Raw genomic sequence first — 16083 nt, 5'->3', positions numbered from 1 at the left:
ACATTCATAGTGCCGGTTTTTCACCAAATAGAAAATAGCACTAGACTGTATAGTGTAGCTTTTAGTTTTAGTAGACAAAAGCAATTAAAATAAAATTTCCAAATGTGGCTTTTGGGTTCAGTTATTCCCATTCATTTTTATAATCATATATTTATTTTGCTTATTCTATTTTGCTGTGTAGATGCTGTTTTTCTTTATGATATTTTTTAGTTATAAATTTCTAACAACACTGCTCCCCAGCCCTACAAACTTTATCTTACAGACATGTCTGTGCCATCTTTAGAAGTAGTTACAGTACTTTCAATTATAGTAGGCTAAGTTGCCCCTCCTCCAAAACAGTGTCTTTAATATTTCTTTGGCTGACAACAAATAGCCTGAAAATTATAAAGTATGAAGCATATGTTTAAAAATATACTGATAAAATAATACTAGGATCTGAGCCATTTTTTGGTAGCAGATATTTCTAGCCAGCTAGACTATAATGATTTTTTTTCTGTCACCAAAACATTGTACATAACATAAGGGAAATCAGAATTAACTTAATGTACTAATAAGCTGTAGTGTTGATGTTAAAGAAATTCATTAAGAATATTGCCTCCTTTCTTGCTAATTTTGCAACCTTCTACTTTAGAATTTGTTAGACTTTGTGTAAACAGAAAAGATGTAGGGGGAAGTGTGAATGAAAAGAACAAAGAATAGATGGAAGAAAATAAAATTGAATGTAAATAAATGTGTATTTGAGAAATGTGTCTTCTGAATACTGATCAGTATTTACCATAACTTTCAGCATTTATGACAGTGAGCCTACTTTCGAAGCTGGCTGGAGGTACATTTTTCATCTTTACCTCAAACTGTGGTGCTATTGTTTTTTTTTCAACTGACAATCCTCTACCATCTTTATGCATTCATCTACTTACCATTTTATCCCTTCTTGCTGAAAGTAATAAGCATTGCTAACTGTATTAGTAACCCAACAGATTGATATGCTGGGAGTCCTTAATATGATATTAGATAAGCACACTTCCTTGTGGAATAATTGTCATTTAAATGCATGAGGTGCAACCAAGTTTATGTAGTTTTCTCATATGCATTTTTTTTTCTGACATCAAAATAAGGATTACAATTTTTGATTTGTTGTACTGATGCTTCTGTGTGTGCGTGCCACGAATTGACGCATCAATAAACCTTGGCTCAGTTGGTTCCTTTACTTACCCATGTCTCCCCTAGGCTTCTGCCAGTTTATGGTATCATGGCTAGTCATGATTCAGTGCTAACTATTAAACCATCAACTGATTATGTTCTTTTCTTGCATTTTTACAAATTTCAAAAGAATTATTTTTAAGTGTCTTAAAACAAAACGTTCATAATGTGGATGGATAAAGATCTCAGAATCAAGAATTGCAGAAAGATTCAAATACAACCAAGGTACTGGATAGCTGCTGCTGAACTTATGCATCTAATGGTTAATAAAACAGGTGAGGAAAATTGGAGGATATTTGGTAAATGTTTGAAATGCCCCCATAGACAAAGATTCTACGAAAGGTAAGGCTTACTTGCAAGAAGGAAAAAGAACATTCAGTAATGAGGAGGACATTCTTTACATGTTAGCAGAAAAGCAAAATCATAGCAATTAATGGCAAACATGTTTTTAAGTATGGCAGAGAATATTGTCACACTTGTATGCTGCCATTATAAAACAGAGACAGCCCCCCTGAGTTATAAGGATAGATGTCTGCACTTCTTTTGAATGAATTGTTGTCCCTATAAGTAGACCAAATTAAAATATGCTTAAGCATGCAAGTTTTTAAAATGTATTTGCCCCGTCTCATATTCCATATTATTGTAAATTTAGTATTGGTCAGACGTTTTTGTGGGTTGTAGAAGTATTTAAAGAATTTGGGGGGGGATGTGACAAAATTTGGTGTTTTGACAATTCATTCTTGTGAGAGGTAAAATACATATAAAAAGGTTATGCCCTGAATTCTACCAAATTAAAGGAGTAATTATGGCCGAGTGTTGAGTTAGGCCAGCTACATAGCATTTGGGTAGTTTTGCAACTTACTATCAGACTGAAGCTATTAACAGTTGTTGAGGCACATCTTCTTGACAAAAATATCATATGATTTTAGACTGAGAAGGGTTATAAAGCAAAAATTCGAGCAATACTTCCCAAATGAATAAAGTCTGGACCAGTAGTCAGTTTTTTCAGTAGTAGCTGTTCTTTCCAAAAGTGGATAAAACAAAAGTTAAATGAGATGGGATGCATTTTAAATGTAGTGAAGGAAGCCAGAGTAGTACTAACATTTTGAATCAAAAGGGTCTACTACTTACAGAAAATGGGCTCTACAGGCTCCTGGTTTAGATATAGAAATCACTTTTAATATACAGTATATTGCATTCCCAAAACCTGTAGCCCTGCCATAATATGTGGTAGCTACACAGCAAGTCTGTATGGGTCATCTGGCCTTACGTTTGCAGTATCTATAGTGTTACAAATATTGAGGGATTTGGGACATCATCTCAGACCATGGAAGTAGTTGTCTGTAAGTGACATTGGGCTAGGGCTTTCGATGCCCCTTTTAGTGAGTGGGTCAGTGAGCTTGGAGATGGGAGGTGAATATTTTGCAAAGCTTCAATTGGCGCGAAGAAGGAAGACCAGAGAATGGAGAAGGTGTTTTTTAAAAGGAGGTGAGCAGTGGAGTACCAATTGGAGCATGTTTTGGACCAGATGACCTGTACGTCACATAATATTCATTGGCGTCAAGGGCATAGGGAAGATCTATGGAACATTAGGTTCTATTTTATCTTTCTTTTTTTACATTTTTTTTTCTCCCTATGTAGTTGTCCTTATTTTATAATAAAACCCTTCTTTTTTTAACACTTTTGACTTCTTTGGGCCTTTGCTGAATACCATATGGGTATGCTCACAGTCCACAATGTGTATTTTTTTGCAATCAGGCCATAATTTATCTGGAAAGTAATTTAGCAAGTACGTTAATTACCTGCTTGGGAAATAATGTCTTTGGGATAGTACCCTGCCAGAGGATAATATCCATATCAGAAGGGTAAAGATGTACAATTTTGTAGAAACAGAAAAAAAACAAGTGACAGTGACTGTCATTTGGCAGTTAACAACACTTTGGTAGGAAGGACTCACTCAAAGTTTCAGCCTAATGAATTTAACCATTGGGATGGGAGTAAATATGTGGATCTGGACTCCCATCATGCATCTGCTTTTTTCTTGTCTGTCCCAATTACAATCTACTTATGACTCATACGTGTTCTAGGTTCTTTTTTTCCATTTTCCTACTGACATCTGCAAATTCACTTTTTCTTCATTGTTTTCATACCAATCTTCTGTCTGGGTCATTATTGATATAATTTGAACAGCTAATTATATCATTCTTTTCAAACAGTAAAAACAGAAATTCAGTGGCATATGCTACGCAGAAGTCCTGGCTGTTGAATGCGACTGTGGAAGATAACATTACTTTTGGAAGCCCTTTTAACAAGCAAAGGTAAGACAAGTATTTGAATATTATATAGCAGAGTGCTTCCAAAACCATTATATTGAAAACTACCAAGACTTGTCTTGTTGTCTACCTCTGCCCATGTTTTCCTCTTTTTGCCTCTAAAGGAGTTTGTTGTGTATATCAACTCAACATTAGCTGTAAAATAAAACAGATGAACTGATACAGTATATGGTGGAAAAGACTTAGTAAGTTAGTGTTCAAAGCCTGATAATTATGACTGTATAATCAACATTTTTTTGGTGTTAGTTCTTTGCTATACCTCTTTGTACAAACTCCTTTCTTTATTCCTGAAGCAATATCAACAGTCTCAGAGTTGTCTGCCTACTGTTATTTGATTCATCCATCCCAAGTTGGCTTTGATTGTACAAAAAGATTCACTTTAAGTCTTGTTAGTAGCCATTATGCTGGAACCTCATCTGAAGCTACTATTGAATGTAACCTCAGAAAATACCCATTAAAAGAGACTGTTTTTGCTTTACTGTTTGAAGTATGTCCTGAAATGGCATATAAAGTATATTTAGCACAGTCTATGACATATTTTTACAAATGGAGCACTATTAGATTTAATGTCATATTTAGTCTTCGAAAATAAATCATTAATACAAATTCAACTTCTACCCTTTTGCTTTATTATCTAAATATTTATAAGCTGTACACAGCAAATTGTTACATCTAATATTATTGAAAAATATACTGACCACTTATCTGCATTGCACTGGTGGAGTACTGATAGCATTTGAAATTCTGTTAACTTTATTACTGTCTGCCAAGTAGGGTTGTCAAAAGTACAGAAAGTCAACATTTTAAAATTGCTTTGATATTCGATCACTTCCACAGCATACATTACAAATGCACTTCTAGTTCACATTGGATACAGCTGAAACCCCATTTCCATCCACTCACAGTTTGTCCTGAAGTTTCAGCAATGTCTGAGCCTTTACTAGCATGTTTAACTGACAAAAAGGGCAGCTGGAGTGGCATCTGGAGATGCTTTGGCTTTCTGACAAATGGGGAAAGAAAACAAGACACATGCAAAAATGGATACAAGATATGCAAGAGAGTCAATACAAAAAGTTTAAAGCGTTTTTTGCAGCCAGTTAAATGATTAATGCATCGAGACAGGGTTCTCCAATAATTTTTATTGTGAATCAATTTTATTCTGCATTGTTCATTCAGGTGCAACACTCTTTTAGGACTAGAGCTCCCTCACTCCCCTGCTAAACCCTTGTACGAGTGTCTGCTGTAGTGCATTACTTTGTTTTATTTTATGAAGTGAGATTTTAAAATTATATTTCACATTGCCCGATTAATTTAAGGCGGTACAAGTTTTCAGTGCTCAGCTGCATAAACAGTGGTGTGTCTCCACCATGTGCTCATACACTTTCAACTGTACTTCAATGCATGTGTTTAGTTTGTTGGGGCCCATTTGCTGCCCAACAAGAGAAAAGAGCACACAGCAGCCTCATTGAAGAGCACATTAACATGGCAGTCTTTCTTGCAAAAAAATTTGGAAGTTACAAAGACATAGTTTATTTACACAAAAATGCAACAGGCACTTTTTGCATTTACACAAACCTTTTAAATGTGTTAGTATTCTGTTTGTGTGTTACTTTTCTGAAAAATTGTTTACAAAAGACCACATTAATGTTTGCTTTACATGAATGATTATTTGTTTGTTTTCATATTTTTATGTGTACAAAAGCTTGCAATACTTATTTAATTAACAGTTAATGCCATTTGTAACATTTCATTGTGCTACCTCAGTAACAGTACTTGTTTTCATCAATGTAAAGAAGTTTTGACAGGATTTAAACTTCTGTACTTCTTATTATTTGCAGAACATTACTTTTACCTTTTACAAAAAAATTGTGCAACTTGAAGTAGTTGCATTTAATGCATTCTGTTATATGTTTTCATCAATGTTTTAATGCATATAGAACTGCAGTTTATTTGAACACATTTTTATTGAGTTACATTATATACTGCAATGGGTAATGAAAATGATATTAACTTTCAATACTTAGTATCTTATTGAAGTCTGAAATGTTTGTATCGTGACAAAGCTACTACCTAGTAACACCCAGTGTTATATGCTTTCAGGTACAAAGCTGTGATCGATGCCTGCTCACTTCAACCTGATATTGATTTGTTGCCATTTGGTGATCAAACGGAAATTGGAGAGCGGGTAAGTGAAGGTCTCATATTTGTTTTTCAGTACAGTTGAAATCTTGGCTCATCTCAAAATGCTATCATATACTTGTAGAAGTGAGTAGTTAATCATAGGGTATCCTGTGATTTGTCACAATCACAGTTTTAAAATGTGGTCAAATTAAAGAGTTAAACAAATGTGACATTGAAGAATGCAAACAGATTGTATTATGTTTGTTAGTCTGTCAATGAAAGGTTAGTAAAAGTCAAAACCTCTGGCCACTAGCGGTTCACTGTCGAAATGCTGATCAGATAAAGGGGATTATCAGAGAAGGACTAGAACAGAAAATTTCTCCATATGCAGATGATATGGTACTGTATATATTAGATGCACAAAATTCTGTGCCTGCAGTCTTAACAGCACTTACAGAATTTCAAAGGATCTCAGATTCAGAATTAATCTGAATAAAAGTCTCAAAATTTATCTGAATTCTCAAGCATATAATATTAGATTAGACACCCTACCTTTTATCATTGCAGATCAGTTTAAATATCTAGGGGTAAACATCATAAGTAAACACAAAGCTCTTTATCAACAAAATTTTGCCATCTGCATGGAAAAAACTAAGCAAGACTTGCATAGATGGTCAACCCTTCATCTCACTCTAGCTGGAAGAATTAACACTGTTAAGATGAATATTCTTACTAAGCTTCTTTTTCATTTCAAGACATTCCAATATACATCAATAAATCATTTATAAGCAATTGGATTCAACAATAAGCTCATTTATTTGTAACTCAAAACATCCACGTATCCAAAGAGCGACCCTACAAAGACAAAAGGCAGAAGGTGGCATGGCTCTACCTAACTTCCAGTTTTATTACTGGGCAGCAAATATCCATCCATCCATTTTCTAACCCGCTGAATCCGAATACAGGGTCACGGGGGTCTGCTGGAGCCAATCCCAGCCAACACAGGGCACAAGGCAGGAACCAATCCTGGGCAGGGTGCCAACCCACCGCAGGACACACACAAACACACCCACACACCAAGCACACACTAGGGCCAATTTAGAATCGCCAACCCACCTAACCTGCATGTCTTTGGATTGTGGGAGGAAGCGAACCCGGGTCTCCTAACTGCGAGGCAGCAGCGCTACCACTGCGCCACCGTGCCACCCGCAGCAAATATACAAGCGATAAAAACCTGGACACAAATAGAAGAACATACACAGGCTTGGTCCGCAATAGAAGTAAAATCCTGCAGTACTTCTTTATATTTCCTGCTCTGTGCCCCAATAAACGCAAGTTATCGGCAATATACTAATAACCCCATTGTGCTTCACTCATTTAGAATATGTAACCAATGTAGAAAGCATTTTAAGACGGAGAAGCTTTTATCTGTGGCACCTCTGCAAGAGAACCACCTCTTTCAACCTTCGCGAACATATGCAGTTTTTAATATCTGAAAAAAATTTGGGATTAACTTGCTTAGAGATCTTTATATAGACAATGTCTTTGAACAATTACATTGCAAATTTAACATTCCAGCTACACATTTCTTTCACTATCTTCAAATTAGGAACTTTGTTAAACAGAACCTGCCCGATTTTCCTCATCTTGCACCCTTGTCCATGCTGGAAAAAATATTGCTTAATCTCAAGGACTCAAACACCATCTCTGGATGGTGACAGCACCAAGGCCCTTCACGTCATTGAAAAGGATAGTAAAGATAAATTTCCTGTGTGTTTCTTGGAAAACAACAATAAAGGCTAGAAAGTTACAGAAAGTTTTAGAAATTATTATGACTGATCATGAAATTATGTGACCTCTAAACTTCTCAGTTCTTATGTTCACAGCAATACTAGGGCCTCTGCTAAGGGATGTTCAGCAACTGTACATAATATTGTTTCCATACAGTCTCTTAAACACAGATTTCTCTTCCACAAGCTCAAAATAACTTGTCATTCTCACTTTATCTAAATATTGACTCTAAATTTTATGGTCACCAAATTATTACTGTTTATTTACTTCATTGCTTTGTAACTGAATTAATTTATTTTCTGTGAGCAACGACAAATTCTAATATTTGTGCAAACTGTCCCCTAAGTAGTTTCCATTTGTGCTCAGTTTTAAACTAAAAGCTTCCATCTATCTGTCCAACTAGTACCCTTTAAAATTTTAAACATTTTTATCATGTCACCTCTTAAGCTTTGTTTATGTTAGCTAAAAACATTGAATTCTTTCAGTCTTTCCACATAATTCATACTCCACGGTCCTTAAATAATCCTTCTGTAGTGCTATTATGACCTTTTATAGTATGGAGAACACAACTGCACACTTCAGTGATACTTCAGTTGAGGCCTCGCAAATTAGTTGTACAGTATAAAAATAATCTTTCTTGACTTGTACTCAATACTGTATGATGTTTAGGGTTAGGATTAGGAGAGAACACAAGTGACTGGCAGAGTTAAAAAAATTGTTGGAGTGCCAATGAATACAAATAAAAAGCAAATAAACAGGCACAGTGGCACAGGCAGCAAACAAAAGCAAAAGGAGAGTTCTTAGCTCTCTGTAAAGGGTGTTTCTGTTTAGGTTAGTTCTGTAGCAGGCTCGGGTCAAGAGTTAGACACCTTTTTCTGGGAATGGCTGCCTTTATATGGCTTGGACTGGAACATCATAAGGTGTCTTCATGGAAATGCTAAGGGAAGACACAAGACTATTAGTGACTGTCTTCCCGGAGTGGTGTTGCATACATGGTCTGAGCCTATAAAGTAATCCACTGACACACATGCATGACAGTAAACAAACCTTTCTGTACATGTGTAGATGTGGACAGTGAAAAGTTCACTGTGACCCCTAAGTGTTTCTCATAAGGTGTATGTTTACATGTATGATCCCTGTTATGCTGTATATAATATTATTACTTCTTAAATATAAAACTTTATATTTATTTCAGTTCCATCTGTAATAATTATGCTGACTCAAGAGTATTCACAAATGCATCTAGCTTTATGTCACATACAAATTGAACCAGCTTGTTAGATAAATTTTCATCAAAATTGTGAGCTGGCCAAGCACAGGTCAAAACAGAACCAGGACAAACAGAGAATATTTGGGACACCAGCTGGGTCATCCTGTTTAATTCCCTGCTTTTCTTCTTCAGACTTAAACAAGTACCTACTGGCAACAACTAACATAACCCCATAGGGCAAAATACAAAAGAAAATAAGGACTCAGGTTTTAGCCCTCACAACAAATAAGAGGTCTGTAGAGCTCTGACTTGTCAGGAGTCGGTCCCAAAAAAGATAGCTCAGTGACAGCAGTAAGGTTTTTTATAACAGGAGGACTGGAAGGGGTTGTCACACTATACACACGTACTACTTATGCAGGAGGACTTTACTGTTAGCATATGGAAGGAAATCATTGGAAAGTGTTGGAAAAACCAAATCCACCAGTATCTTCCTTTTGAGCAGATGCGTTGAACGTAACCTAACCATCACCTATGGCATACTCTGTACTGCCAGAAAAACATATACAAGACAACCTGGATGCATTTCCAATCCAAGCAGAGACATGATAATTTCTGCCTGTATCCTGAAAGACATCTACGTCATACTATGTGTAGAATGTCTTCTTATTTGACAGAACATCACCTTCTTCCCAAAATCATGTATATTTGGTTTGTAAGCAAACATCAAAACCACCCAAGGATAAAAAGGATGAAACTCAACATCAGAGCCATCAATGACACCATGAAAATGGTCTTACTTCAGGAAACCCTCTTCAGCTTGAAGGATGAACTCTGTATGTACTAACAGAAATGAAGAACTGTCTCAGACTCTATCCTTGAAATGTGCCAAGACCAATGATCACACATTGCATTAACATTAGGACTTGTTTGATGACAAGAACACAAAAACCCAGGACCTCCAACACCACCAAAGAAAGATATTTTGCATGTGATTAAATAAAATCACAAAATACACAAAGAATAAACATTACTAACATCTGAGACCTAAACTAAACTAAGTATGTTCAAGATATTGCTGACAGCCCCAGTATTCCGAGTTTCTCCCAGATGGCAAAGTTCCTACAAAGACCACGTTAACAATTCTCCATCAAGATGTACCTAGCTGAGTAACCAGGTCCCTGTTAATCAAACCTCTGAATAAACTTTGGAAGTTATTGAACACCTTCTATACTGCAGCAGTCACTAATTAGAACAATCTAAACGAGAACAGGTCTCTTAGCCCTACAAAGTTCACCAGTCCTATCCACTTAATTCTTCCAAAATAACATCAAGTCTAGTTTTTAAAGTCCCTAAAGTCCTACTGTCTGCCACACTACTTGGCAGCTTGGTACTCCATGTGTCTTTGGTTCTCTATGTAAAGAAAAGCTTCCTAATGTTTGTGCAATATTTACCCTTAACAAGTTTCCAAACTATGTCCCTGTGCGCTTGATGAAGTTGTCTTAAAGTAACAGTCTCAATCCAATCCACTTTAATTTCTTTCATAATTTTAAACCCTTCAGTCATGTCTCCTCTTAATCTTCTTTTATTTAAATTGAAATATAATATACTGTAACCTAACATTCTGTTATGTTTAATGGCTTCTGAACACTGTTTCGTAGTTGATAGTGTCAAGTCCACTACAACTCCTAAATCTTTTTTATAAGGTGTACTTTTGATTTTCAGACCTCCCATTGTATATTCAAACCTAATATTTTTACTTCTTACATATAATACCTTACATTTACTTACATTAAATTTCATCTGCCACAAATTTCCCAAGTCTGTATGCTCTCCAAGTCCTTCTGTAATAATTCAACAGATTCTAGATTATTTGCTAATCCACCTAACTTGGTATCATCGGTACACTCAACCAGCTTGTCCTATCCAAGTCAAGTCAAGTCAAGTTGGGGAGCATGCACTGGTACAGTGCCTTGCCACACCCACTACATGATGAAACAACTCAGGATCCCAGTCGGCAACCCCCCAGGCAGATACGCGGTCCAGTCTCACCCTCCGGAAATGACCCTCTATCTGCTGCAGCCAGGTGTTACGTGGGTGACCCCTTGGTCTGGTTCAGCCACTCAGGTCTCTAACAATGAGGATTTTACAAGCCAGATCACCCTCGGGAAAACGCACCACATGGCCGTAGTGCCGTAACTGACGCTCCCTCACAATGCAGGTAATGTGCCTTATTCGGGACTCCATGAGCAACCGCTTATTCGACACTAAGTCAAACCAACGGTACCCAAGGATTTTCCAGAGAGACACAGTACCAGAGGAGTCCAGTCTTCGTCTCAGGTCACTTTTTTTACACATTACGAACCTCGGTTCATGAACGTCTCTTGACACGTACAAATAGGGTTATGCCAAACTTTTGCATCTGTTCACGACCACATAGAAGGTATACGAATGAGCCAGTTTCCCTTTCAGTTTGTGCACGCCAATGATTTCCGCACATGTTCAGTCTCTCCCTGTGCATTCCCTGTGCAGCAAGAGAGAGCGTGAGAGAGAAACACAGACAGACACACGCGTGTGCAAGAAAGAAACACACGCACACACACACGCGCGAGAGAGACACACGCACACACACTCGCGAGAGAGACACGGGCACACACACTCGCGAGAGAAAGAGGGACGCACACGTACACACACGGGCGAGAGGGACACACGTGCACGCACATGCGCGCGAGAGACACAGGCGCACGCACACACGTGCGAGAGAGACACAGGTGCACACACACGCAAGCAAGAGAGACACACGCGCACACACGCCAGAGAGGGCTGGCCACATAATCCATTGTAATCATGTTTTACAACAAAACAACAGAAAAATTCAACTGAAAAATGAATTTAGCAACTAAAAATAGACTACGTTCACGCTTGAAACTTGCAGTTCTTGTTGCTGATTGATGCGTTTTTTTTTTTTTGCGGTGGGACGTAGGATAATACAGAATGTTGAATAAGCGAAGGTTGGATAAGCGAGACTCTACTGTAATAAAAATGGCAGCTGCCCTAACACTGACCCCTAAGAAACACCACTCTTAAAGTTAGCCAATTCTGATAGGGTTCCTCGCACCATAACCCTCTGCTTCCTGTGTCTCAGCCAATTTTGCATCTCTCTACAAACACCACCCTGAACTCCTGCTTATTTTTGTTTAGCCTTTTAGCCGAACCTATCATGTGGCACCTTAACAAATGCGTTCTGAAAGTCAAAATAAATTATATATTGCTTCCTCATAGAATTCCAGCATGTTGGTAAAACATGACCATCCTCTGCTGAACTCATGCTGACTGTTCAATAAAACTATTCTTGCCAATGTTTTGCTGAATCTGATCCTTAATAATTCCTTCCATTAATTTACCTCTGATGCATGTTACACTTACTGGCCTAGAGGTTCTGTCACCCTTTTCATATAATCGGGTAATATTTGCCACTTTCAAGGCTTCGAGAATTTTCCTAAAAATTCTAAAAATATTCCTTCCTAAAAATATGCATCAAGGGTTTATATTTGTACTCACTAACCTCCTTAAAAACTCAAGGGTAAATATTACCAGGTCCTGGTGATTAGTTTGATTTCACTGTATTTAATCTGAGCAGTACTTCTCCCTGTACAATTTCCAAATCACGCAGCAACTCCTTGTAGTAGCTTTTACTGCTGGTAGGTTATCGACTTCCTTACATGTGAAGATCTCTGAAACATGCGAGTTTAGAACATCTGTTATTTCACTGTCTGTATTTTTAATTCTCCTTTACTATTTCTGATTAACTTTACCTCCTCCTTGACTGTTCTTTTACTTTTAAGATACTGAAAAAATCTCTTTGGGTCCTATTTTTGATCTTATCTGCTATATTCCTCTCTAACTGCCTTTTAGCCTCCCTAACACCCCTCTTAATTTTTGCCCTCCTGTTCTCACTTGCCCTACAGTTCACATTGGAGTTATTAGTCTTCTATGCCTTTACAGCTGTTTTTTCCTTTGCATCTTCTTTTTCAACCATTTATTAATCCACTGTGTAGTTTTGTAAGTTTCCTACTAATTCCAAATTTAGGTATGTACCTGGCCTGTATTACTTGTATAACATTTTTAAACCTGTTCCACTCTTGGACTGCCTCTTCACTTAAAAGCTTATCCTGTTTATCCTCCTTAGACTTAGCCACATCTGCTCAAAATTTGCCTTACCAAAGTTAAGCTTAACAGTTTTAGTATAAGCATCTGCACTCTTCCGAAACACTGAGAAATGTATTACATTATGGTCACTTGACCCTAGTGGTTCAATCACCTTAACAACCTCAATTCTATTCTGATTATTACAAAATACTAAATCCAGACATTCTTCCCCCCGCATTGATGCTTTAACTTGCTGTATTAAAAAAACAGCCACTGATTACTTCTAAAAATTCCTGCACTTGTGCGTCACTATTTGCAAGGTTATCCCAGTTAATATTTGGGTGTTTAAAGTTGCCCATGGCTATAAAATCCCCCTGTAAACTTGCTTTGTTAATATTACCAAAAAGATGTGCATTTAAATTATTCCCTGCTTCAGGTGATCTACAACACTGCTAAAATAAGGCCTCTTTTCCTAATGCTTTCCAGATTCTGTTCGGCATTAACACTAGCTTTTTTGTTTTGTGTATCCCTCCTTTAAAATGTGCATCTCTCTATATATTTTACTCATTCCCATCTTTGTTATTTGGCCATGCTCTGTGATTGCTATTATATCATAATTATGCTCCACTACATAAAATTCCAACTCACTTGTTTTATTTTTCATACTTCTAGCATTTTCAAGCTATTTTAATGTGCTACTCATTTTACTTTTGCATTTAAATCTTGGGGTAGAATTTACATTACTATGCATTTTTATTTTTTTTACTATTGTTTGTTCCATCAAGTAGAGTTTTAAACCTGGCCTGCCTTAAATTCACTGACCATATTCTAGTTTAAACAATCCTCGACTAACCTGCTCATACAGCTCCCCAACACATTGGTGCCCCTCTAGTTCAGTTGTAACCCGTTACAGTAGAACTGATCCCATCTGTTGTAAAAGGAGCCCCAATGCCCCATAAACCAGCGTTTCTCAACCTTTAAGTATTTGCGACCCGAGTTTTCATAACAGTTTTAATCGCGCGCCCCCTAACATTTTTTTTAAATGTAGATGCATATTTTATTATACCTACTTAACTTTTATCGACATTTATCTAACTCTATATTTATTGTTCTAGTATCAGAATGTAGTTTAAGTTAATTTGTTTTGGTTTCAACAGATTTTTTTTCATATTTTTGATTCTTGTTTTCCTTTTTTCACATCTTCGCACCCCCCTTTTTGTTACTTTGCACCCCCTTGGTGGGCCGCCCCACAGGTTGAGAACCACTCCCCCGCCCCACAGGTTGAGAACCACTACCATAAACCTATACCCTTCTAACCTACACCAAGGTTTGAGCCACACATTAAGCTTTGTAATCTCCTCAGTCTTACCTGGACTGCCGCATAGCACAGGCAGAATTTCTGGGACAACTACAGTTACCCAGCCTGGCACCTAATTCTTTCAAATTGAATTGCATAACTGATAGACTACCCTTATGTATGTCATTTGTTCCAACAATGGACAATGACATTTGGATCCAGCCTCGCTCTGACCAACACCATATCCCCATTCCAGGGAGGTCTCCTACCTGTGCCCCCTTAAGGCAACACACCGAGTGAGACTCTCTGTCTCTGGAGCAATATCAACTCATATCAAAAGAAAACCATTCAGGAGGACATTTAGCACCACATTAGCTATGCCAGGACTTCAAAATTGAGGGCATCTTGTAAAAACACTTTAGTACAGTGAGATGAAAAAGCTGGCAGATTGAACTAGTAAAACTCATGACTGGTCACTGGGTTAAATGTATTTGCCCGTGATTGTAGATAATAATAAATATTTTGCCTCATGCTTCCTTTGCTGATTAAATATTTAGTTTTTCCATTTAGTATTCTGAATATTTCCAGGGATGATTTAGGATTTTGTTTTGGTTTTGACATTTTAGTAATTACTTGACTTTCTTTCTTCAAACTACTTCTGTTTACTCTAAAATACTTCATCTCCTTATTAATAAAATACTGCTAATTTCCAACTTCTGGGAAAATACCACCAAGGGACTTATGCTCCTTGTCACCATCATTTTATATATCTGAAATAATGATGTCACAAATCATGAAGCTGGGTACATATGACCCAAAATGGCCAATTAAGCCACAAACAAGATGGCCACGGAAGAAATAAAACCTCACCAAAATGGTGTCCAAAATATAACATTAAAATATTTAAAAGAGAAAAATAAACAGCACAAAGACACAGTCCCACATAATAATAAAAACACATAACAGTGTTTCAAGAAACTGCACCTTTAGGTCTTCAAACAAAATTACCTCAAGAAATAAATCATGTTAAATGTCTATAAGGCCATTGGCATCATCACTGTCTTTTATGTACAGAAATGTGAGCTTTTGTCACTAAATAGGTCTCATCAGGTTTTAACAACAAATCTATTACAGTTTCCTCAAATGTCATGAGTAATTAAGCCATTGTTGTGCAAAACCATCTCCAGTGGGTGGGCCACTGCGTCAGGAGGCCTTCAATTCTGTCTCTTCAAACAAATTTTCTACACCCAACAGATCTGAGATCAGAAGATCCACAATGTCCAAAGGAGGAAGTTCAAAGCCATGGTTAGATGAGCATCATCAGAGCGGAGCCCTTCTGTGACGACATATGATTCATAAAGTGTCACTTAATTTCGAGGCTTATCTCCTCTCTAATGAGGTGTACAGAAGTTGCAGTGATTACAAACAGCTGTCAGGGAAGCCTCCAGCTCCCACTGCAACATGTTCTTTGTCTCAATGATTGGGCCAAATATATCAAGTTTACATGTGTCTTTCTTGTTTTGATTGACCACCTAGCAAGACCTAACAGTAAAATGCCTAACTTAGCAATAATTTTTATATTTAAATGCAATTATCAAGGTAAATCGGTTATAATGCAGAAGTCACTAACATTGTTTACAATGTAATGGTAATGTAAATTTAAATTAAGGTAAGTTAAGGGACAACAGTGAAAAGTAAACAAAAAGACCTCTTAACAGCATAAAATGGAAAAAAATAAAACATTGGGAGATCCACATTCCTTTGTAATAAGCAAAGTCACAGTTTTTCTTACTTAAGCCAATGACCTACCTGTTCCTTTCAGGACATTCAACAATTTGATAAATATATGTTGGATTCAGTGACTGTACACATTATATTATTATATATTAGTTACAGGGGGCAGCACAGTGGCGCTGCTGCCTCGCAGTTAGGAGACCCGGGTTCGCTTCCCGGGTCCTCCCTGCGTGGAGTTTGCATGTTCTCCC

At 37.1% G+C, this 16083-nt stretch overlaps 1 protein-coding gene across 8 annotated transcripts in view; it reads left to right on the top strand.

Moving 5' to 3' along the window:
* Positions 1-16083, top strand: part of abcc9 (ATP-binding cassette, sub-family C (CFTR/MRP), member 9) — a 229194-nt gene that overhangs the window by 115892 nt on the left and 97219 nt on the right. For 5 of the 8 annotated variants that reach the window (XM_039769709.1, XM_039769708.1, XM_039769707.1 and 2 more), the window contains 3 exons: positions 788-826; positions 3417-3518; positions 5634-5718. In XM_039769709.1, the coding sequence (XP_039625643.1) occupies positions 788-826; positions 3417-3518; positions 5634-5718 (226 nt within the window). The remainder of the gene's footprint in view (positions 1-787; positions 827-3416; positions 3519-5633; positions 5719-16083) is intronic. The other 3 variants (XM_039769711.1, XM_039769710.1, XM_039769712.1) reach the window with 1 other exon arrangement.

Source organism: Polypterus senegalus, chromosome 11, assembly GCF_016835505.1.
Source record: "Polypterus senegalus isolate Bchr_013 chromosome 11, ASM1683550v1, whole genome shotgun sequence".
NCBI lineage: Eukaryota > Metazoa > Chordata > Cladistia > Polypteriformes > Polypteridae > Polypterus > Polypterus senegalus.
This window is presented reverse-complemented; position numbering and strand designations above follow the sequence as displayed.